The sequence below is a fragment of the Aptenodytes forsteri genome, unplaced genomic scaffold (assembly GCF_000699145.1).
Source record: "Aptenodytes forsteri isolate BGI_AS27 unplaced genomic scaffold, ASM69914v1 Scaffold179, whole genome shotgun sequence".
Classification (NCBI taxonomy): Eukaryota; Metazoa; Chordata; class Aves; order Sphenisciformes; family Spheniscidae; genus Aptenodytes; species Aptenodytes forsteri.
In genome coordinates, this window is record NW_008795378.1 from 1,081,382 (window position 1) to 1,105,037 (window position 23,656).

The window sequence follows — 23,656 nt, forward strand, 5'->3', positions numbered from 1 at the left end:
AAAAAAAAAAAGGGGGGGGGGGGGGACAACACACCAACAAAGAGAGAGCAGCCGTGTATAAGGTTATGGAGGACTGCCATAACCAGCGATAGAGATGTTAAAAGGACTTTTAAATGTGAATTTTGAGAACTGAGTCTAGTCTTTAGTTAACAGAGAGCAGGAGGAGGAGAGCTTGGGGTGGAACAGGCCACCTCTGTGCCTGCAGCGGGGCACTGAACGCTCTTTGCTATTGCACAAGATTAACTACAGGTCTAGTCTAACACAGCAGTGCTTGCCAGCATCTGCGTTTTTAAGAGCTTGTTGTTTCACTTATTTAAACTTTGAGCCTGTTTTTTCCCTCCACAGATTTTTATTCTGACTTCCAAGGAGTTATTCTTAATGTGAGCAAGTGCTAATGATTGATGAATCTGTTTGTTTTTTTCTTCAGATGATGATTTTAATAAGGAAAAATTAATACTAGCAAAGCATGTTCAACAAGGGGCTTTGTTTGATTTTGGCTTTGCATCTAAGTTTCATGAAATGGAAATTTTTAGTGCCCCAGTGACAAAAGCAAGCAAACCATGGCAGAGACCCACATGCCCGGGCCATGCACGCATTTGTTACGTGACTGATGTTCTCTGCGTATATGAATGTGACATGGGGATAAAGAGGAATGAGTGCAGCAGTAATGCAGTAATTCACTTTTTAAAAAAAAAAAAAAAAAAAATTAAAAAGAGGAGGTGATAACTTGTGAAAACACAAGTACTACGGCTGCCAGTGGAGACAGCGGCAATGATGGCTGTTTCTGGGAGTTCATGCGTGAATAGTCTGTGCCAAACTCTCAGCTAAGTTTGCTCCACTAATCAGATGCTTGTTAGTAACAGCTCAGATTTACGATACTTCATAACAGCACAAGAAGAAATATTCATCCTGTTATTGACTTTGTAGAGGAAGAAAACCTAATAAAGCATTAAAGTGCTTAATCAATACACGTGTAGGACTGCGCTTGACTATCAGAATGAGCAGCTTTGTTTTCTATTCAGGCAGATAATTTATGGTTAGCACTGGAAGTGATGGGTGTAATTTATGTTTTAGGGACAATTACTGTTCAAAGACAACTGTTACAAAGCTCTTGCACAAAACGAAGAAAAAGACAAATGCAGTCTCGGGGGTGTGAGCATTGTGCGTGCCAGCCTGTCCAGTAAATTTGTTCATTACATTATATTTACATATAACGTTGCGATGATGTATGTGCATATGCATTAGTGTGAACTACGTTGCGTCATAGCAGTGAGTGGCCTTTAAAGTTCAAATCAATTTTCTCAGGTTTCAGGATTTTTTCAGACATATGGTTTTGGTTGCAGACCATCTGGGCCATAATTTTAACAATCAGTGTCTAAACCCGTAAGTTAAGGAGCTACCTATTTACTGGAACTTTAGCACTTTTTAAAAATTGAATCAAATTGTTTAGAACTATAAATGAGAAGTGGTCAAGTATGCATTATGATTTGCAGGCACTTGCCTATAACACTTCCTTATAAAAGTAAGTTGTAATACAGTTGCATATATACTCCTTTGTTCATGTACCAGGCACTCAGATATATTAAGGTACACATATAGGTGCATGTAAGTTGCACATCATAAACTATATTTAGGCTTTGATTCTAACCATTATGAGGGTTTTATACCTGAAAGTATTAGAGTTATGTTTTCTGAGTTAGGAATTTACATCTCTAAATTGCTATTAAAGTCAATATAAGCTGCCAGTGCCTGTTAGAGAGAGTAATCAAACCTCTTTCTCAGATAAAGATATTTAACATTTAGATTCCTGAAATCAGACCATCTTCATCAGGGTATTCAGGAGAAAATCCCAACTGGGAAGAAGTGGTTTTAGTGAAATGCTGCTTTCCTCCTAAATAAATATGTTCTCATTACTTTGACCCCTAATTGAAGCACGGCGTGTTAGCTGAACACTTTTAAACTAATCAAAATAACCTCCTCTCTCCATGATGGTGGGCTTTGTTCATGTGGTATTGCAATAACAATGTGAATGATTTTACAGATTTTATTCCACTTCAGTGATTTATTACAAGTCCGGCGAGCTCTGACATGCACTGAAGTCAGCGGCTTACGGGTCAGAGCACAGGTTAGCCCCAAAGGCTGGTCACTGAAATGGCAAGTTTGCATGTGGTTGCATTAAATAAATAAAGTTGTTGCTCACATACAGCTGATAAATATAGAAACCTTGGAAAACAGGTTTTAAATAGTGGGCTGCAGTTATGAGATTCTCTTTGGTATTTTAAAAATGAATTTTTATATTAACACCTATTGCATAAACTTGTTATACAGATAAAATATACTCAAAAATACTTTAACCTGTAGGCAGTGGGTTAGCTGGTGTGTCCCATAGATCTAAACATACAAATTGTTGCCAAAATTAAGTGGTAATTCAGTCCATTGTTTTCCTGCTGCAGAACAACGGCCTCTCCTTGCAGGGTCATTCCTGCTCAGTGCAGATTCTTTCTCCTTCAGCCAGTCTGTGCAGTCGTGCAGTCAGGGCAGGCTTAATCCCTTGCTGCTTTTTAAAGATGCTGAATTCAGCTCCATGCCGAGGACCTGCAGAGCTGCAGCCCTCACCAATAGCTCAGCGTAGAGGTGTGTAGAGGAGACTTCTGCCCTAATGTATTTCTGCTCTTCAGCAGAAGACTGATTTTTTTTTAAATTATTTTCTTCATCTGCTTGCTACATTTGAGAGCTAGTAATAATGCAAGTCACTTCTGTTAGATTTAAAATTGGAATTATCAATGGAAAACACTTTGTCCAGTGTCTGCTTTTATATGAAGTTTTCATTTATTTGTAGGAAACCTGAAATCACCTAGACTTGCATAAAAACTTGGTGAAGGGTTGTTTTCCCTGGAGCCAGAGATGTCTCGGACTTCCTCTGCAGTGTGATATTTTCAGACAGGGAGTGAGTAGCATTAAACAAGACTACAGAAGTGAAGGGATTGGAATCAGTCCTCTTTCATTTAACTTATAGCTCCTAGGCATATTTAGTCAGGCGAAGGTGGTCCGTTTCATGAAAAAAAGTCATGCTTCCCTACATATCAAATATTTGACGAGATTTTTAGATAAAAGAATACCTTTTTATGTAGTGCAGTTCTAGAATACCACATGTGCAGGGAGTGCGGGACATAGGGCACGTGTCTACAGTCCACGTTTTTGAATACTAGTGGATTTAAAATACGCTGTGGTTTTTTTTTCCGCACGTATGGTAGACAGATCATGTATAAAGTTAATATCAAGTTAATCTAGGTGAGGGTTTTTTCAATTTTTTTTTTCCTTAAGACTTCACATAGCAGGATTGAAAGCTCACATAGAGTATGTCCCACGGATAATGTTTTTGTGTTGCAACATTGGCTCTATAAATAAATGTGAAGCATTGCAGTAGCAAACATCACATTTATTTTTTTGAAGCGCCTACAGCATGTCATTACAGATGGATTGATAGTCTTGATAACATTGAACTTTTGTCAGACCTAACCTGGCAGACTTGTTACATGTCAGAAATTTTCTGTCATTTTTCTTTCTATTCAAAAGGCAAATATATTTGCAACCTTGAACGACATTGAATATAGAAAGCAGACAGAAATTTATCATTTGACAGAATTGTTTTTGTTCTGGGTTTTTTTTCCCCCTCTTTTTTATAGTGGCAAATCTGTAATTGGATTTTAAAATTCCGACTACTCTGTGTTTTAGGAATATAGAACAGCTGATTGCAGCTTATAAGAGCTACATGAACCGTCTTTTTACAAATGTAAAACTGATTCTTTATTACTTCACATTCAGATCATTTATTTTTGTGCTTTTGGACTGAGGCAACTTCTGACCTTTCTTACTGGGTTGTACAAAACAACTTGGCAGGGTACAGGCAATGGAGAAGGTCTTGTACAGGAGACAGTACAGCGAAGGATGCAGATGCTTAGAGAGCAAATTTTTATAACACTAAGGTTAAATAGTTTATACCTAGGGAGGGTATGCCTTCAAATGTGAGCGCTGTGTAATAGGGATAAAGCGGTATCACAAAGCTTATTTTGGTGTCTTAAAATAAACTATAATTTAATTCTGAGTTATGCTGATTAGCTTTAAATGAGGTTATTTGTTTTAAAGAGACGTGGATGAAAAGTCAGGTTTTCTGCATATAATAGAAAAAGCAGTGTATTTCTGGTGTAACAAGCAGCAAAGAAAAATGGATGAAAACATTTCATCAAAGGATGAAAACAAGTATTAAGACAGGGACAAGGAAATCCTGGACAGAGCATTCAGATGACAGAGAGTTGGAAGAAGATGAGGTTATCAGTCATATAGCACCACTACTTTTTGGGAGGCAAAATTCATAGGTGGACCACAGCATTTTATGCTGAACAAGAAAGAAAAAGATTTCTGATTGCTACTAGAAACACGCTGCAATCAAAAGGAAAAACATTCTGTACATTAGTATGCAATAGCACTATACACTTCCGAATATATTATACCCTAGTGAAATCAAGAGGATAATTATTAGCTCCTCAGCTAGAAAGGTTTTCTTCCAATGTTTTGGTTCAAAATACAGACACTGGTGTTAATAAATTGGGCTGTATATCGTAGACCACATCACTTAGGCAATATTTTATGCTAGGAGGTCATGTAGCATTGTAGGTACCAAACACAGTGTAGAAAAATAAAGTAGTTCTTCCCATTATTTTGTTTAAAAAATAAAAAGAGCAAGAGATTTTATTAGTTTTCAATACTGTTAGTATAAATAGAAGTCGAAGCTGTGGAGCAGGGTTATTATGTGGCTCATTACTGTTTATTACCACAAGGCACATCAAGATGTCTGCTAGTTAGAGGGAGTAAATCATTTGGAACATGCCTGTTTTGTCGATCTTCTGCACAATGCTCAGCGCTAGCGTGCCTTCTTCCAGCGCTTTGAGGAATATGTCTAAAATCTGTCGCTTGTCATATGTTCTCGCCGTCTCTTGCTGAAGAGACGTGAACAGACGAATGTCTTATTTTGGTACGATTTGTTTTTGCATTTTGGAGCAGGGGGGAGTGTTTTTCTTCGGAAAAGTTTCTGTCTAAATTGTGTTCCCATGAAATCAGGAGAAGAGCCTTGACTTCACACGAGTTAGGATTTGGTTTGTTGTGTAGCTCTGAGACAACTGAATTTTTTTTTATATAGCTTGCCAGTGTTTTTCAGTATCACTGGGGACAAAGAAAGGTTTGTTGTGTCGGTCATTACACTGAATTTAGAGCCATAGAGAAATGGGGTGGTTTTAGAGTTTGTGCCTCTTCAGCTGCACTTTAGTAAATGTTGGCGTTTAATGATACACTTTTCTTTTAGCTTTTTAATAGTCTGAAACCTCCCCAAAAATTTCTTTTAACCTCTGGTTTTTAGGCAGGATCAGAAATGAGCTAATAAAGTTAAGCTCAAGCTCATCGAAGAACTCACAAACCTTGGTAAATCTTAGACATTAACAGCTAAGGATTGCAGTTGAAAGGCTCTCATCTCTCTTGCATGAATGTGAAATTCTTTTTTTTTATTTGTCTTTATAGCACTCTGTATTTCTTTTGACCAGAATCTAATTAGAAGTTTTTTAAAAATCCGCATTTCCCCATTAAAGATGCAGAGTGCTGCTAATAGGAAGTAGCTGCCTGCGATTTTTACAGTCATGATGATGCTTATCTTCTGTTGCTTAATCCTCCTCCTCCTGCTTTTCTTGCTCTCTAGCCTGAATGTAATGTGTGATGTCTACCCGTGCCAAAGGCCTTGGGATGAGAGATCTATCACCTGTGGCCTCAGGCCAGGCTTTGAGAACGTGGTGTGTCCCCTTAGCTCTGGCTTTCTCCTCACCAACACGCTGAGCAGGTCTGCTCTGTGACCAAGCCAGTTCAATACATTTGTCAAAAACATTGAGAAAAATACACCCACAGCCTGTTATTCTTACGCAGGTTCGTTGCTGTCCCTGCTTACCCCTGCACCGATGAATTATGTGTGTGTGACATTAACACTTCAGAGAGAGCAAAGCAAGCAAGAAAGCATTGCATAAGCATGTGTTCCAGAGTATATGAAATCAGTGCAGCAAATACCTGCTGGTTTTGTTATATGTACTATCCCATTTGACAAATTTTCTAGTTTGGAAATACTTCCATGCTATCTGTTGTCTCTGATCCTGTTCAGCAGAACAGCATTACTGGCCTGATGATTTCTGTCACATTTCTTCGGAAATCCTTACGCAGGATATATAACTACACGGGTTAAAAAGAAAATGTCTTCGCTATTGATTTTTCTCTGCCATTGGCTAGTCTATTTACTTACTTATTTATGTGGTTCTTTAATGTTCTTCATTTATGTGTAAAGATCTAATTTTTCCTATTCAAAATCACGCAGGCAAGCACAAACTTGATCAGGTGAATATGTAAGGTGTGTAGGTATTAGTGCACACATATCCGAAGGAAAGAAGGACCTTAATGGATTTACATCTTCCAGAGGTTTTTCATCTCTGCCATGACTTCTAGAAGCAACCTAATGCACAAATGAGCTGGTGGAAATGACAGTATAAAGATTGTTCCTGATCTTGTTGCACAGAAGTGGGAAGCTGGTGAGTGGGCTATAGCCCACTATAGCTATAGCTTGAGCTGGATGGACTCTGCAGCTTACCTTGTGCAGAAGTGGGGGAGGAATAATCCCATCGTTGCACCTCTTGGTTGAGTTGGGGGGCACAGCAACATAGCTGGGAGTCATTGCGCCTGTGGTTGCCTTCAGGGTTCTTGCTTTACGTCTCAGTAACTTTCTCACTTTGTCACATCAAAATCGTACATGATTGTCCTGAAATAACCAGGTAATGTGGTCAATGCCTGCTCTTTACTGACTGCTGTATACTTTCTTCCGACAGACGTAAATGAGTGCACCACTGAGAATGGTGGATGTCACGACCAGTGCTGTAATACCATTGGCAGCTACCACTGCAAATGTCCAGCTGGCCAGAAACTGGAGGAAGATGGAAAGTCATGTGGAGGTAATGTTTTGTACTGTGTCTCACTGCTATTAAGAAATCAGAGAAGACATTGGAAAGGAAAAGGAAATGTTAGCTTTTATCTGGAGCCAGCTGAGGAGCGTATACTCAGAGTTGTCAAGAGTGCAGATTTTCTCATGTCTGGATTATGAAGATGTAAGAACACTTCAAAGGGTTGGGTTTTTGTTTTCTTTTTCTGAAAAAAATGTTATCGCTTAACTTGGATTGGCTGCGCCATGTTCTGCTTATGGAATTTCCATCATCAATTTAAAAACCTGAAGAAAGTGTTTGTATTTGATAACATTTCATCTGTCTCTAAAACAAAATGGTTTTTATCAGAAAATACACATACATTTTTGCATTTCAATCACAATTCCACAGCTAGAGATTAACTGAATAAAAAAGGATTTAAAACCACATGTTACGTAAACCCATTTGTCTTCTTCCTAAGAGAAATGTAAGTCTAGTTAGTGCATTATGGGGGGTAAAATTTGTTCTTATGCAAAAGCTTGACTTTATGTAGAAGCTAAACATTGCATAAGCTTATGTTAGAACACATAATGAATTATGGATAGACTTCTTAAAGATGCACTGGTAAACAGAGAGTGGGTGTAAACAAGCCCATCTGATCTGTTGACCTACAGCCACTACGTTTTTTGCATCATCAGATGCAAAAGGTAGAGGAGATCAGGTGTAAAGTAGCCAAGGTGTACTGTATTTCAGGCCAGAGCAGTTCCTTTTTCTTGAACTCTAACACAAGTAATGAATGTTCGCTGCCATATGATCTTGTGTGCACTGGCTGTGTGCCTGGATTGCACCCTCGATTGCATTTCATTGCTGCAGTAAGTATATCATTGACGTTTTTTGATTGTCTCAAGATGAAAGGTGCTAGGTAGGTTTTCAGGAACTGTATTATCATCTTTTCACAAGAAACCATCTCCTCTGGCTTTTCCTGTTGCATAGTATCTCACAAATTCCTTTCTTCTGGGATTTCATTTTACCATTGTCCTTCAACTCCTTTCTTAAAGTTTGTACAAAGCAATGCATTTCTTAGCTGTGGTCATATTCTTTATCCTAACTTTAATTTGTTTGGCTGCACTCCTTTTTTCACTGGAAGACTGTAGAATTATTTACCACAGAAAGCTATCATTTGATATCCAACTTGACAGTGTAAATAAGCCGTAGATGGTTATTTTGTTTTGATTGAAGTTTTTCATTATGGTCCTCCATACTTTCATTTTGGCCTTTTGAGAGCTCAAGGCAGAAATACTATGCATGATTCACAGATTCCTGCTACTTCACCTCAGTCTTCTCTTTCCTCTTGTGGGGACTAGTTGGCAATATGCCCGTGAGCCAGCATATAAGTCTCTATGTTGATGACTACTCGCTGTTTTCAGATCTGCGTAAAATTTTTTTAAAAACTCAAGTTTTTGAAAGCAGGGGTCCTACTGATTGTAATCCTAAATTGCTTAGCATGCAAGAGTCCTGTTTCCGTTCAAATAGTTTTGTGTTAATAAGTTAGTTAAATTAGTGTTCCTTCTGCACAATTCTGCTATTCTTAAAATATACTTTAAATTCTAGTATCTTGACATTCTTTAAAAACTCAAACAAAGCTTAAGATATTTGATTCTTGTACTGCATACTATCTAACCAGGAATTACAGGAGACAATATTACTAGCCATTTTGAAGATGCTTATTGAAATCTTCGGACAAAAATGGAAATTTACAATAAACTGGAAACACTAAAGTCATAGAGTTTACATTACACCTGTACTTTTGTGGAGATGATAATGACAATGAGCATTTAGCTATACTGACTTGCGAGACGGCTTCTTCAGCCAAATTCTAGCCATCAGATGTTACAATATAAGTAACTTAGTGGATGATTACTATATATGGGAAAAGAGAGCTTCCAAACAAAACTGTGTGCGCTGCTGGAAGGTGCTGGCCTTTCGGGTCGTGACACTGAATTGGTGTTTTATTGATGCCTCTGCGTTGCTCAAAGGGGTCATTTTGCAGATGAGAGTAAAACAGCTTCTCATTCAGGTTAGCCAGCGTTTTTGGAGGAATAAGGCTTATAGTTGCTCCGGGTAGTTACATTCTTTCTTTCTTTATAGCATCATTGTGCTTTATGTTACCCCTTAGTCTAAACTTGAGCGTTAAATAGATGTGTACTATTATTCTGCTGCCATTATCCGTCTCATGGTTGGTTTTATTTCACTGGTGACTGAAATGATCAATTGGTGTACACGTTTTTTTATAAGCCAAGGTACAAATAAGGTGTATTGTTAGGAAAGTACCATGGAAGTAATACTGATTTTATTCAGTAAGTCATTAGTGCAAAGATTGATCTTGTTTTTCAGAAACAAAATAGAGCATCCTTCTGACAAAAAGGAAACATGTCAGGAAATAACTGCATTTAAAAAAAAAAAGTTTTAGCCATTTGTAGCTGTTTATGCTAAGGAAGGGAAAGTGTTTGAAAATTCACTAATCCAACAAGATAATGAAGTGTACTGCTGATTTGATCAATAATAGCTGGGGTTATGTGAGTAATTTTAGGAGACCCAAAGGCCTAATTTCACAGCTAGAGTGAGCTGAGGATGCTCAGCATCTCTGTCTTCTAGGGTGTCAAAGGTGTCTGCAAGACACAAGGCTCCATGAATATGAACAAGCAACAGCATAAAATAGGTGAGATAATCTTAAAATAAGCTATTGCTATCAGCACTGACTACAACTTCCCTTTCTTGGGTGGTTCTGCGGCTGACTCAAGCCACGTAGGGAAGGGGATGGAGTGGCACAGCCTGGGACATCCCACGCTGTGGGCTCCATAGTCCTTCCAAGGCCTGTAAGAGTCTTTCCTAACTAACTGGGGGCTCTTATGGCAGGATATATCATTCAGAGTTATGTGGTATGTAAAGTCTTACTTCACTTCATTAAGGGATACTCGCATCAAGAGGCAAGTTGCAGTAAGGTGAAGGCAGATACATCTATATAGAAATGCCAGCTAGAGCGGTGAACTGATTAGCCTTTCAAAACTAATTATCTGCATGTTGTACTGCAGATTCTTTCCAGTGTTCGTGGACAGAACTTCAGTTTTCTTATCTGACAGAGAAATATTTTCTGGCAGATAGTTGCGTAGGCATTACAGATTTTGACATAAAACTCATGCTTACCTCTTGCTCTTCATGTGTCTGATGGAAATTAATGATGAGAAGGGATTTGGATTTAAATCACTGCACAAATAATACAACAAATTAATATTTGACACTTATTAGTATATGACTGTCGGCCTGATTCTGTGCCCTATTCATCTGTACCAGCGTTGAGTGGTTTTGGGGCGGTCTGGTTAGTGTCCGTGGGTGGATTTGCTCAGAAAGCTGTATCTTGGTCTGAGTAAGGGAGAGGAAATGTGTGTGTGTTTGTGCGTATGCACAAATCAGCTTCACCTTTGTGCAATACCTCCTTACTTGTTAAGCAGAGGTACCACTGACTTCTTATGTGATACTCTGTGAGACGTACAGATATTATCATTTTATATTTTATACTAATGCAAAACAATTCTACTCAAACATCACAGAAAGCAAAATGATATTTTCCAAACATAAATACCATTTCAAAACTCAATTATTGGCACAAGTCCAGATCTGTAAGGGATGCTGAGGCTACAGCTACAAAAGTGCATTTTCACACATGAATAAGCTCCAGAAGTCAAATAAAAAAAGGTCGCGACCTTATGTTAACCTTCTTTGGTAAACTGTCATTTCTTATTTATATTATTGTGCTCTCATCTGTCAAAGCAACTGAAGGAAGTTAGAGACAAATGAAGTCCTATGATTAGCTGTTGATTAAAAGAAGCTTTTATTTTAGTGATTAGAGTAATATTGCAATCACCGCAACCCCGTCCCTGGGGGTTTCAGTCAAACCTCGGAGCCCTGGCAGGTTTCCTGACCTTTGCCAGAGGGACTTTCAGAGCGGCTGCCTCCAGAGCCAGTGTGTGACTTTGCAAGGCCACCGCTGTTTACCCCAGTAATGTAATAGTCACCGCTGTCACTGGTTTAGCCTGATCCCAGGTCAGATGGGAGCTCTCCAGATGCTGTTGCCACAGAAGAGTTAATAGCTGGGCTAAAAGGAATACTGAAGGATTCGTCTAAGAGAAAGAAAGTGTTTATTAAAATGACCTCAGCATTTATTTAGTCTGCAAGGTTTGAGGTATCAGTCGTAACTTATTCTTGTCAAATTCTGTGGTTTTTGCCAGAGACACATGCTAATTCTGCATTTGGACTGTTTTTCTTGCCAACAAATCAATGCACCAGGCTTCTGCTATGTCCTGTGAAAAAACTGAAGGACTTAATACCATGCAACTCTAGGGAAATGCCAAGGAAGTGTTTTTTGTTTTGTTTTTAATGTATTTATTTTTTTAATAGAAGAAGATAAATTAGTCCATTGGAGGAATTCAGGATGCTTTTGCATTGTCTTATCTCAAAGTTGCATTTGACTCATAACACTCTGGCATACCATGACACCAGGTTAGTTATTTTCAGGAACACTTCAATAGAAGGACAATAAGGAAAATAAATTATATTTTACAAAAAGAAAAATATACCAGTTTTGGTCACATGTGCAACAAGTACCACTCCGCATGAACTCAAATCCTAGATCAATCGAGTGAAGGCACTCCTAGATGAGGTGAGGCCACCCAGTCTTACTCATCTTTCTGTGTTTCAAGACCTTGTCTTGAGATATGGAAATAAAACCAGTTGCAGGAATTGTATCACTAATTATTTGGGCACAGTAATTCAGTTACACTTAATGTCCACCTCAGAGAATTAGGGAAATGGACAACTCCATCTTGTGACCTTAACAGACCCTGGGTGAACAATCTCGATAACTAAGATATTTTAATGTATTGGTTTTATACAGTAATTAAAAAAGGAAGAGAAAAAGAATAGGCAAAAGAAAAAGAATTGTGAGAGAAAAAGAGGACAAAACCTAATTTGTGGTATTTCCAGCCCTGTCGTTAGGTTCTCTTGGGTACCCTGGGACTCCAACATGGGTTCTTATATCAGAGTCAGAAAACTCCACGTATTTAGGTTTCAAAATATAAAAAAGCTGTGAGCACTCTGTCAGAGGCTGAAGAATAAATATTTTCTTCTCCATTAGTTTGTACATCCAGAATACTGGTAGATGTCTGATCATTTGAGGTGAATTTAACAAGAAGCAATAGCTGGTTTTACATTTAAATATTGTTTATTTATGGTTGCTCCTAACTGTCAAATTAGTATCTTTTGTCACAAATAAAAAGCATAATTACTACTTTTGATTTCAGATCCCAGTTGATAAAAATCAAGAGTTCCCTTACTCCTCTTATAAAGGGAAATATATTAACTGAGATTAAGGATTAATTGTGCATTTTAAACACTATTTAGCATTATACAGTCAGACTTCCGTGGTTTTCTGGAGACTCGAATTTAGACAGGAGAACTGTGTGGTGTTTGCGCATGGCTGCAGAGAAGATCTGGGTAGAAACTACCGTAAGACATTCATAGCTGTATTTGCAAACCTTATTGGGAATTTAATTTTATTTCTACTCCCGAGTAATTCTTTTGGAAATTCCTGATTCTCAGTTTTAAGCATTTGTCTCTGGCTCTTGAGAAGAAATGAAGGCTGGAGGTCATTCGTCTGACCTTTCTTAGGCACTCCTGTGCTGCATTTGGAGCCAGCTGGGATCAATAGCTGCTGGTAGCTGTTGCACTCTCCTAGGCAAACAGTGTCATCTTTCTGCATTTGTCTCTTCGTGGTAGTACTACAGCAAAAAATGTGCTCAAAATAAGTAGTAAAAATTACAACAGATACATAGTAAAGGTAACATTAACTGTAGGTTATTGGACTTTTAAAATGAATTACCTGAATCGTGATTAATGGCAAGCCCAAGGCAGGCAGGAACCTGAGCTGAATTTCGGCGGGCTCATTTCAGGCTTGCAGCGGTTGTCAGCACGTAGCAAATGCCGTGGGTTGGTTTGGTCAGTCCCCTCTCATTTTGTGCACCCTCCCAAGCCTAATCCACTCAATTACATGCTGGGGACACACAAACCCTTTCAATCTTATGAAAATGTATCATATATACTAAACTCAGCAAAATCAGAGTCATTTTGGGTCTGATCTGTTTCTCTTCAGTCAGGGAAGGGTAGACACATCACTCAGACCAGAACAGACACTTCCAACCTATTTTTTGAGCACTTATGTGACAGTCTTAGCTGAGAAGAGCGTCTGATGCTCTGATAATTGATTTAGTTTTGAATTTTAATTGCACTTGTTTAGATTTTTCCTGATTCATGCTTGACTATGGCTAAAGTCTCCCTGCTCCTCTCTTACACATTGAACAAAGACGACTGTGAGCTAAACCATGTAATTTCTCGCATCTGATATCCCTCAGGGTAGATGAACTAACAGTTGTGACAGCTTCCACCAAAGTGAATATTGCCATTGAAGAGTGAGCTCATTTATCCTGGATGTATGTTTTTATTGATTGGAGCTGAGGACAGGCACAGTCAGTTTTTCAGTCACTTTTTAAGCAGAAGTTTTATGCAGACCAGTTGGGTAGAAATGGCTGGTGTCAAGAGCAATATCCTAATCCGAGGCTCCAAAGCAACAGCTGAAGGAGTCCTATCTGCATTTGCAGCCTTGGTTCTCTGGACAGACTGGGACCGCTTACATTTCAAGAATTCAATGATTGTTTCAAGACAATCTTGGTAAATCTCTTTCTTCCATGGAGGAAAAATCTCTCTTTCTCATTGTTGTGGTTTAACCCCAGTCGGCAGCTAGGCCCCACACAGCCGCTCGCTCACCCTCCCCCCCCTCCCCCCCTGGTGGGATGGGGGAAAGAATCGGAAGAGCAAAAGTAAGAAAACTCATGAGTTGAGATAAGAACAGTTTAATACTTGAAATAAAATAATAATAAGGGGGGTAGGGGGGGGAAGACAAATGATGCAACCGCTCACCACTCATCAGCCAACGCAGTCAGTTCCTGAGCAGCAATTGCTGCCCCCCGGCCAGCTTTCCCCCCGTTTATATACTGAGCATGACGTCACATGGTATGGAATATCCCTTTGGCCAGTTTGGGTCAGCTGTCCTGGCTGTGCCCCCTCCCAGCTTCTTGTGCACCTCCTCGCTGGCAGAGCATGGGAAGCTGAAAAGTCCTTGACTTAGTATAAACACTGCTTAGCATCAACTAAAATATCAGCGTGTTATCACATTATTCTCATGTTAAATCCCAAACACAGCACTGTACCAGCTACTAGGAAGAAAATTAACTATATTGCAGCTGAAACCAGGACACTGATGGAGGGTTTTTTTGGTGTCTAGATTTTTCTCTTTGAATGTTTAATTCAACTGCAGCATTTTAATAGTGGCCTTTTGCATAAACAAACCATGCAACTGGCAGTTTAATTTTCAGGTTATGTAAGGATTACACAGGGTTGGGTGTAGCACAGCGTATCGACATGTCATACATTTCCTGCAGCATGTCTTCTGCTGTGTTCCAAAGCAACATGTGTTTTAAAAAGCATAGTATTATTCATAAACTGCAGAAAACTGGCACCCCATTCTGCATTTCAGTTATCAGATGAATTATTGATCAATGCTCTGACACGGACTGAAAGGGAAAAATTGTTTCTAGATGTCACAGGCCTCCCAGGTAACAACAAACGAAGAGTCCCATCTTTACGGTGTCTGCTGGTCTAGTCCATATGGCGCTTCAAAACTCACCGTGCGTCACAGCTGATTATAGACTCGGCACATGGGCTGCTTCCCCAAGGCTTCCAGCTCCCGTGTCTTCCTCCGGGATCTGAAAAGCCTCACATGGGCTCTACCAGCTGGAAGGAAATACTAAGTGGGAACCGTAACTTGCTATTATCTTTGGAAAGGACTGGTTGCGTAAAGTGCAGGGAGAATGACAGTCATCCCCTTCATGGTTTCTCTGCATGTGTATCCAGCTCTTGCAGTTGTGAATTTGTGCAGAAAGTTGGGCATGAGCAAACATACTGGCCTGAAACGTTTTCTTTGTCCAAACTACTCGATGCATAAAGCTTTATTGATCAGCTTTTGACAATCAAAATATTTATGGTTTGGAAATATTACAGTATTTGCTACACCAGTCAAGGATTTACTGTGGTTTAATTAATGCAAGAGCTTTGAATAGTTAGTTGAAAAGCACTGTATAACTATATGAAAGGGCTATTATTGTCCAGACAAAATACAATATTTAGAAATAATATGACAAAAATGATAGACTGCAGTACGAGTATGTTTTGAGATAGTTCTAGGGCTCTGATTAGTTTATATTAGCTAGTTTCTAGCATTTATGACTACCTCTGAAAGGCAGGTTATGGAGAATGTTAGCATTCCACTGGTCTGATTGACAATAATTAGTTTATTTTAAAAGAAAGGAAAGAAGCATGGTATTGTTGCAGCTGACTAATGTGAATTAAAAGCTAGGTAATTTTTTCCGCAATTACAGAGATACAACGATTGTCATTGTCAGAGAAGAAAATATACTTGTACTTTTAAGAATCATTGTGTAGGAAGAGCTTTGCAAGCCTGAAATTGAAGCTCTGGTCATGGTCTCCAAAATTACGGTTAGTAGTAATTTTATGCAGAAGCAAGACTTTTGAATACTTAAATTATATCTTGTTCGTAGGAAGGTATTTACCAGCAAATATGAACATCTTATAAACAGCACATGAGTCATCTTGGTGTTCATTTTGAGCACATCGAAAATGTAAATTGCAACTGAATTACTCTTGTGTAGAGAGGCAGGGCTTGGAAACCTTCAATTCATACTTTAAATGGAAATTATGAGAGGAATAATGTGCACATTTGCCTTTCAGTGGAGAGTACTGTGCAGGGTAACTACTGCTTTTTCTATGGCTTTGCCTACAGGCTATGTAAACAAGGACTAACGGCAGGTACAGAGATAGGAAGAAGTACAAGTCCTGAGTGGTGTTTGTATTCCTTATTTAGAAGCATTTAATACTAGGCTTTACTGAGACAACTAATAGAAATTGCATTCTTTATTGAAATGCCCATGGATTTTAGGAGCCATCTGATACATCCTTAAAAAGCTTTAAAACAATTTGTGATAAAATCTAAACCAAACAGAAATCTGTCAGCTTCTCTGTTCAAAGTATTGGCCCAAAGGAAGTGATCCAGACATGACTGTCAGCAAGATAGCAACTGCTGGGAGGGCTACAGTTCGTTATTAAAAGATCAGTAGTTTGATCAACATCATATTTGATTACTCAAACTTCAATTACATGAGTACCTGAGGGCTTTAACTGGGATTTATTAGAAGACCAACTTGAAATAAACCTGCCGTTGTTGCATACCAGATCTATGAAAGACCCATCCGAGTACCTTGTTAACAGTTACTATCCCAAAAGAGATTCAATGTCAGCCAAGGAGTTCTAAAACAACTAATAAAAATGGAGCAATCAAGTGATTAATTTGATGTCATTTTTAATCTCAGTAAGAGGGAAAAAAGGGGGGGGGGGGGAGGGAACTTTCTGTGCTTGGGGCACTTTTCTTTAAAAGGTGAGGGGGGGGGGGGGGGGGGAAGGAATCTTCTGTGCTTGGTGACATTGTTCATTAGGATCCAGCTCTGGAAGTTGGTATGGACAGGTTTGGAATGTGTTAATGCCACTTCTCTCTTCTTGTGGATGAATCTCTGCAGGGTCACGACTAATATATGTCGTAAGGAAGCAGAGCAAGGAAATCTGTGTAACATGCTGTCTTTTGCTCACTGGTGATTTATGTTGCAGATCAGCCTGGAGCTGTGGTAGCTCCAGTGGGGGATCGACGCTTGTGGTAGCTTCTTGAGGAGGTGCCATGTGAACTAATGGCTGGAGAGCAATGTCAGCGAGCCCGGTTTTACCAGAAGTGGAGTGGCTTGTGCTGTGGTCTCGTCTAGGTGAGATTGGCAGAGATATGGAGCTTGGTGGCTGAATGGTGTGTTTTCCCTCCCTGTTATCCTAGTCATGCACAGTCTTGTCACTGCAAGCACAGTGCTAGCATTGCACGTGTTTCACATGTTGAACAATACAGTTCTGACTGGCGATTGCTCCTCCCAAACCAATTATTAGCGAGATGGGCTTTGTGTGACGAGTCTACCCCTGTGATGTCTTAAAGCTTTTTACCAATCCAAGTAGGGCATTTGTCACAAATAGCGTTCACGTTTCTGACCAGCAGAGTGTATGTACTGTAAACTGGAAACATCAGATTATGAAGGTATGTGCATGATTATCGTTTTCTTTTGCATATTTTACCTACTGTGTGTGGAAAAGACATTTCTCTATGCATCCTACTGTAGTAAAGACACTTACTGAGCTCAGCAAGTGGGCATTAATATTGCTGCTAACAAAAACCAGATGTTCTCATCAGATCAGTCATTTCTCTCTTTTTATTCCATAACTGTTTTTTCAAACTGTCATATCCTGCTGAGAGAAGATGCTGATGGCCCAATGTATAAACCTCCTTAGTACGTCTCAGATTTGAATCTGCGCAAGGAGTTGGGCTGTATCATGCTGTCGCTTATTAAGTACACCTCCTCGTAGAGATCCTTTCCTCCTTTGCCACCCTCCTGCCTCCCAGCATGGTCTAACTGAATTGTGCTGAGGAACTGTATTTAAAAATTGATAGCCCCATAACAAATCTTCCTTCTGCTATTCTGCCCCATGTCAGAAAAACTTGCAGGAGCATTGTGGTGAAGCTGCTGATGCTAGTGATCTCAAAGCCTCTTTCCTAAGCAGAAATTACATAAAACTTTAATTATTGTGTTTCAGCCCCCACTGCTGCGGTGCACAGGCAAAACATCCTCTTCCAACGTCACTGTTTACAGTCAGTACATTCACTTCTTTTCTGCAGGAAACAGTAAAATTAATGAGGCTGTTCAGTATATAAACACTTTTAAAGATCATAAGTTACGCTTTTGTCTGGATTGTCATTCTTCAGCTTGTACTCCCTTGTTATTTCGTGTGGTCATTCACTTATCCTGGCGCACCAGTTTTCCACTGAGTGTCTATGTCCATCTGTGTGGGTTTCATATTGATATGAATTGGAGTAGTCAAAGGTGTACAGTTGCCAAAATATCTATTAGTATAACCCCACTGTGGAGGCTGGTAAACCCTATCAGTCTTCCTTTTTGGTTTTACTTTGCTGAGATGCTGTGTACTACTGCGAGATTCAGAAATGGATTGTTCTTTTTTGTTTTAAAGACTAAGAGTGGAGAAAAATATACAGATCTGCTTTGTGAAAAGATGGGGAAAAGTATTTCTTCATGGCTGTGTGAAAACGTCACGGTGTTGTCCTAGGTCGGTCCATGAAATTATCATGTTCCTTACTTTAATTCTATACCCTGATTTTCTTGCAAATTATCTGGCCCCAGTAATTGCTTAAAACTCATATATATATGTGTGTGTCTGTGTGTGTATATTTAATGAAGAATGCCTTGAAACTCTAATTAGGGCTGCTTGACTCTAAAGCAGTTTACATATCACAGGCTTACACAGCTATCAAACAGATGCTTCTCCTTTTTTTCATTCAACTGACATTTTCATTTTCTCTGCATATTTTGAGGACTGAGAAGTGATGTGTTTTGACTCCTGAGGCTACAGACGATATCAAAATGAGGATTAGAAATGAAGCTTTACCTGTCAATTAAGTTGTTAAGCTTGTCCTCCACAGCGTCTGCACTTTCAAATGGCCTGTTTATTGAATTTGAAATAGTTTTCATTCTTGACCTTGTTTAAATTGAATGGACAGTTCTAATTATAATCTTGAGAGTTTTGAACTACAACATATGGTTTGCATATAGAGTTGTGGATGAGGGGCTCTTGTCTGTTTACTGAGCTAAACCACTGTTAAATATCTCGGGACAGATTGGCATATCAGGCATTGAAAGTAAGGAGAAATCGGGAGTACAGATATTGGCCATTTTTGTCTTTTCAAGTCACTCTGTCCAGGAGATCTGCTCTTGAGGGACATCTGAGAAATGAACTGTGATTGCAGGATCCCAGGATCCAGTTATTGGTGAGGAACAAGTTACCACTTTCAATGGTTGCATTGTGCCAGTCTTCACATGAAAGCAACATAAAAAAAAAAGTCCTAGAGCATCCTTTTCCCTGATATATTCCTTCCCCATCCCGACAATGAATTCAAATTACCAGGATCTTTGGCAAATCAATGTCGTTCTTTCAAATCATCTGTGGCCCTCACTAACAGGGTTGCGTGACATCTCACAGCAATTTATTCATGTATTTATTCTCCAATAAGGCCAGTGACAGATCAGGAAATTAAATCTAGGTCTTTAAGACTTGATTGGGTGGATTGTCCCTTTCAGTGCTTATAGATATCTTCTCCCCAAAAGCAATTGCTGCTGCTGAGACCGTCCCCTGGAGCTATAGGGCTGCTTGCCCTGGGCACACATGCTGGAAGCAGCTCTCTGCCTTTTCTCCACACTTCTCCCCGCAAAAGCCATACCTCAGAGATTCCTCTGTCCTCTTCCCTCCTTGAAAATAGTCATCAGGAAATGCATCTATCTCCCTTCAGACCTGGACATAAATATTTATTACCTAACACAGACGTAGTCCCATGGATGACTCTGCTGTTCAGCATTTTGCAGTGCCATGGTCCCTGTCCTTTGGTGTTCTCAGTATAGACAGATAAACCGGGGGTGAGAGAAAGGAAGCCCAACCTAGACACGGCTAGAAGTCATTGTAGCTACCTGGAAAACATCTGAAATCTAGGGCAAGGTACCAACTACAGGGTAGAAAATTCCTCTCCACAATGTGACCATATCACTGGGGAGGTCTAAAGGAAGGTGACAGACTGAAAGACAGTGAATCCAGTACAAAAAGTTTTGGTTTTTTAATGCCATCGATTTTCAGGAGAAGAGTAAATAATCGGGTAACTTGGAAAGCCTGCTTCTGTGCATGGCTAATTAGATTGCCCTGCCAAAATAGGTGCTGGTTAAAGCTGCTTTGTCCTTAATCCCAGCAAAGAAGAAACGTAGTGGAAAAGTCACTGCTCTAACAAGGGTCCTCTTTCATTGTGGAGTCAGTTCGCAGGGCCTAAATTAGGTAAGGAATCTCTTAACCATGCCTTGTAACGAATCTCTTATCAGATGTGACATGCTCCTTTCAGTACGGTTTGCTGAAGCTATTCCATTAATTAATTTTGTTGTAGCAGGCTTGCCTCAGACACCTGTGACTTACTGAAATTTAAGTAAGCTTCAGCAGTGATTGAAGCTAACCTGGCTGACTTTGAACTGGAGCAGACAATGGATGCTCATATAATCCATCGGAGGGGCCAGGAAAGGGCAGAAACAAATAGCTGAGGAGCAATAATAAAAGCCTAGGAGCGCTAACAGTTCAAAATGACCCAGCTGGCTCTGCAGGAGCACATTTATCTATGCTGAAAACTGTTTCACGAAGGTGTTTTAACATCAGGTTCTAGTAGACCACTCAAAAGAGCTTGTAGCATATTTATGTTTTTTTGTGAAGCATAAAAAAACCCTAGACTAGGGGTTTTGCAATTTAAAATCTCACAGCTATCAAAACCTGCTCTTTTCCCTCTTTGCTGCTCAGTTTGGTTCAATGAAACAGAAATATGTTTTCTATTAAAATGAACAGAAATTCTGCCTTTTCTTGTTGAATTTTAGGCTTTGTTTTTGACCAGACTCTAAACTTGTATTTTTCTTCCTACAGTCAATACTAATGTCACACTGCCTTCATTGTGGAAAAAATGGACAAATATTTTTCTAGCAACAGGAGTTTCAAAACTCCTCTGATCGAACTTTAAAACCCTGGAAACTACTTTAGTGTTAGTAAAACGGGAAAGATAATTTTTAAAACTTCTGCTGCAAGGGCAAATAATGTCATGCTTAATAGTGAGTACATTTGTGAGTGGATTCACACTGGTTGTCAAATTACTAACATTTTTAAACTTGAGACTTGGGGAGACTGTGTGAGTTAAAGGAAGCTGTGAGTTGAATCTGTCATAAATTTATCTACTTATAGCAATAGCGGGTCTTATTTTGTTTCACTTTTATAGAAATAATTTCTGACTTTTGTGATCAGCTTATGAATGGTTGGGAACCAAGCCTGTTTCCCTTCCTTCCCTTAAGTATATAAATTATTTAATTTAGAAACACACTAAATTAATGTGTAAAATCCGCCATGTAAATTTGTGGGGAAAGACCATATGATATTTTCACTTCATAACTTGTGTGAGGTTTAAACATCCTTTGGAATATATAAAAGAAACTAATCACAGTGCCGTTACAAATAACAGAAGGGAAAGCACTGTCATACATCTTTGTTGATTTTAAATATCATGTTAAATAGCAAACAATAAGAGAGTTTTCATGTCAGATGTACTAAATGATCTGCAGCTGAAGAGACTAGGCAAGCTAGTCAGGGCAAAGGAGTGGTGAGCCAGATTTTTGTTAACTTATTTCCAAATAAATGTTGGAGTTGAACAGTTTATCCACCTCCAATAATGTTAAAAATAGACACTTAAGATTTCTCATTGTGGTTCTTTACATAAGATCCAATCTTCCCTTCCCTGTTTCTCTATCATCACTGTTACTGACTGTTTAATCCTCGCAATATTGTGTGAGGACCAACGACCCACAGAGCTCCCTGGGTAAAGAAGGGACAAACCCCTAAATTTTAAGATAAAGCTGCAAAGAGTAGACCGTCTTCCTCTTTCTGGTCGTCATTTTTTATAAATAATTACTATACTTATTTTAAACTATAATCTGACTTTAAAACCATCAGCATAAACCATCCTCTAAGTAAATACAAGTAGGGTTTTGTGTTTCCCTGCTTCTGCTGGTTGCATCCTTTCTGCAGTGAGCTGGGGGGATTGTGGTGACTGGAAAATGGAAACATGCGTGTGTCATTCATTCCAATTTTATGTAGTATTTCTTAGGCATATCTGGTAAAAAGGGTGTAGTTATGCTTCTGTGAAAGTCATTTGGGCCAGATCCGTAGATGGTGGTGTGGTGTTTTGGGTCCCTGCTTGCAGGCGATTGTTCTAGCGTGTACCCAGAATGTGTTTCTTACGTCAGCTCCCAGCTGGACAGAAATCTTTTCATCCATATCAACTCTCTGGTGTTTGTGGGATGGGTGACACTCACAACTATTTAGTCTCTGCCTCTCTTCATGTTGCTCTTTACTTGCCAAAGAAAAGAGGTTTTGCTAAAACTAAAAAAAAAAAAAATAAAAAAGCTCAAATGATGAGGTCCATACTGTCCAGTTCTGGTTTCTTTCTCCAGCAGTGCCTGGGCACTGTGAAGAGGAAATTTGTTCTCTGCTTATCTATCAGAAAGTACTGGCTTCAAACAGTTACCAATCTGTGCATGTTTTTACAGTCAAGGGAGAGAAAGCCTGTTCGTTTGTCACCCAGAAGAAATGCCACTGGCTCCGTGAAGCTAGGTTAGAGGTAAACATTGCTCTGCCACCCTGTCCCTGCTTAGACCTCACATTGTGCTCTTGACAAAGTGTCCTCGATGTGAATGCCATCCCTGGGATACCCTTGGCACATCATCTCTCTTTCCATTCGGGATTCTCAAAATGTTTGTACCATCATTTGCTTGGCCAGCCCAAAGAAGGGAACTCAGGCCTGCAATAGAGGCTGTATTTTAAATAACCTTATACCTTTCATTTTACTAAAAATGTGCAAGCAGGAAAAGTGTGCAATAAACTTAATATCAGAAGACCGTTTCATCTTGTACTTCCAGAGCAGCTGCACACACATGCACAGAAGGAAGGCATGTGAAAAGCGATAAAAGTTGCAAATAATGACCTTGTGAGGAATGCAGTGCTTTAAAAAATAAATTGAATTAGAGGGAAAAGCAGGCCTGCCTTTCAGTATTTCTGCAGGCACTTTGAGATCTGAAGTGGCAGTTGTCCTGCACCAGAGCCCAAATATATACATATGCCTACAGAGGGTCATTGCAGACCTGTGGGAGAGTGGGTGATGCATTAATTGTGGGAGTAGTCACTGCAGAAATTGCTAGGTGGGTTCTTTGGGAAAAAAGGATTTAACAGCAAAGAGGACTTGGGATTGCTTGAAGTGCCTGTCCAGTGGTTAAAACAGGGACAAACATTTCTGAGTCCCTTTGGAGGCTCATGACCCTTCAGGTATTTGTTATGTGCAGGTTTAAGGATGTACCTGGTTTGCAGTGTAAGCACGAGGGCCTTTGGCAACACCAGCTCCCCACTGTTTGGAGACGTGGGAGCTGTGGCTGCAGCCTGCTCTTGACTTGCAAGTGGTGCTGGGGTCTTGCAAGTGGAGAACTTAAAAACTGGGAGTTGAGAAATAGCCCACCCAGAGCTCACAACTCTGTCTTGCACAATATGGCCAGAAAAGAGGGGAAAGATCATAAAAATGGAGAGGATACTGCAAACGCTCAGTCCTGCTGCCATCAGAACTCGTTTTTTTCTTCTTTTGGGGTTTAGTTTTGCATGTTGTTTACCTTTCTTAATGGTTTATAAAGCTAAGCTGTTTGTTAGTAGGGAATTGATCTGGCAACATCTTGCCCCCCCCCCCCCCCCCCTCACAGATC

General features: G+C 39.5%; 1 protein-coding gene across 1 annotated transcript in view; it reads left to right on the plus strand.

Annotated features, from left to right (window-relative positions):
* Positions 1-23,656, plus strand: part of LOC103899993 (multiple epidermal growth factor-like domains protein 6) — a 188,632-nt gene that overhangs the window by 92,418 nt on the left and 72,558 nt on the right. The window contains 1 exon segment of the mRNA XM_019472408.1: positions 6,912-7,034. Coding sequence (XP_019327953.1) covers positions 6,912-7,034 — 123 coding nt within the window.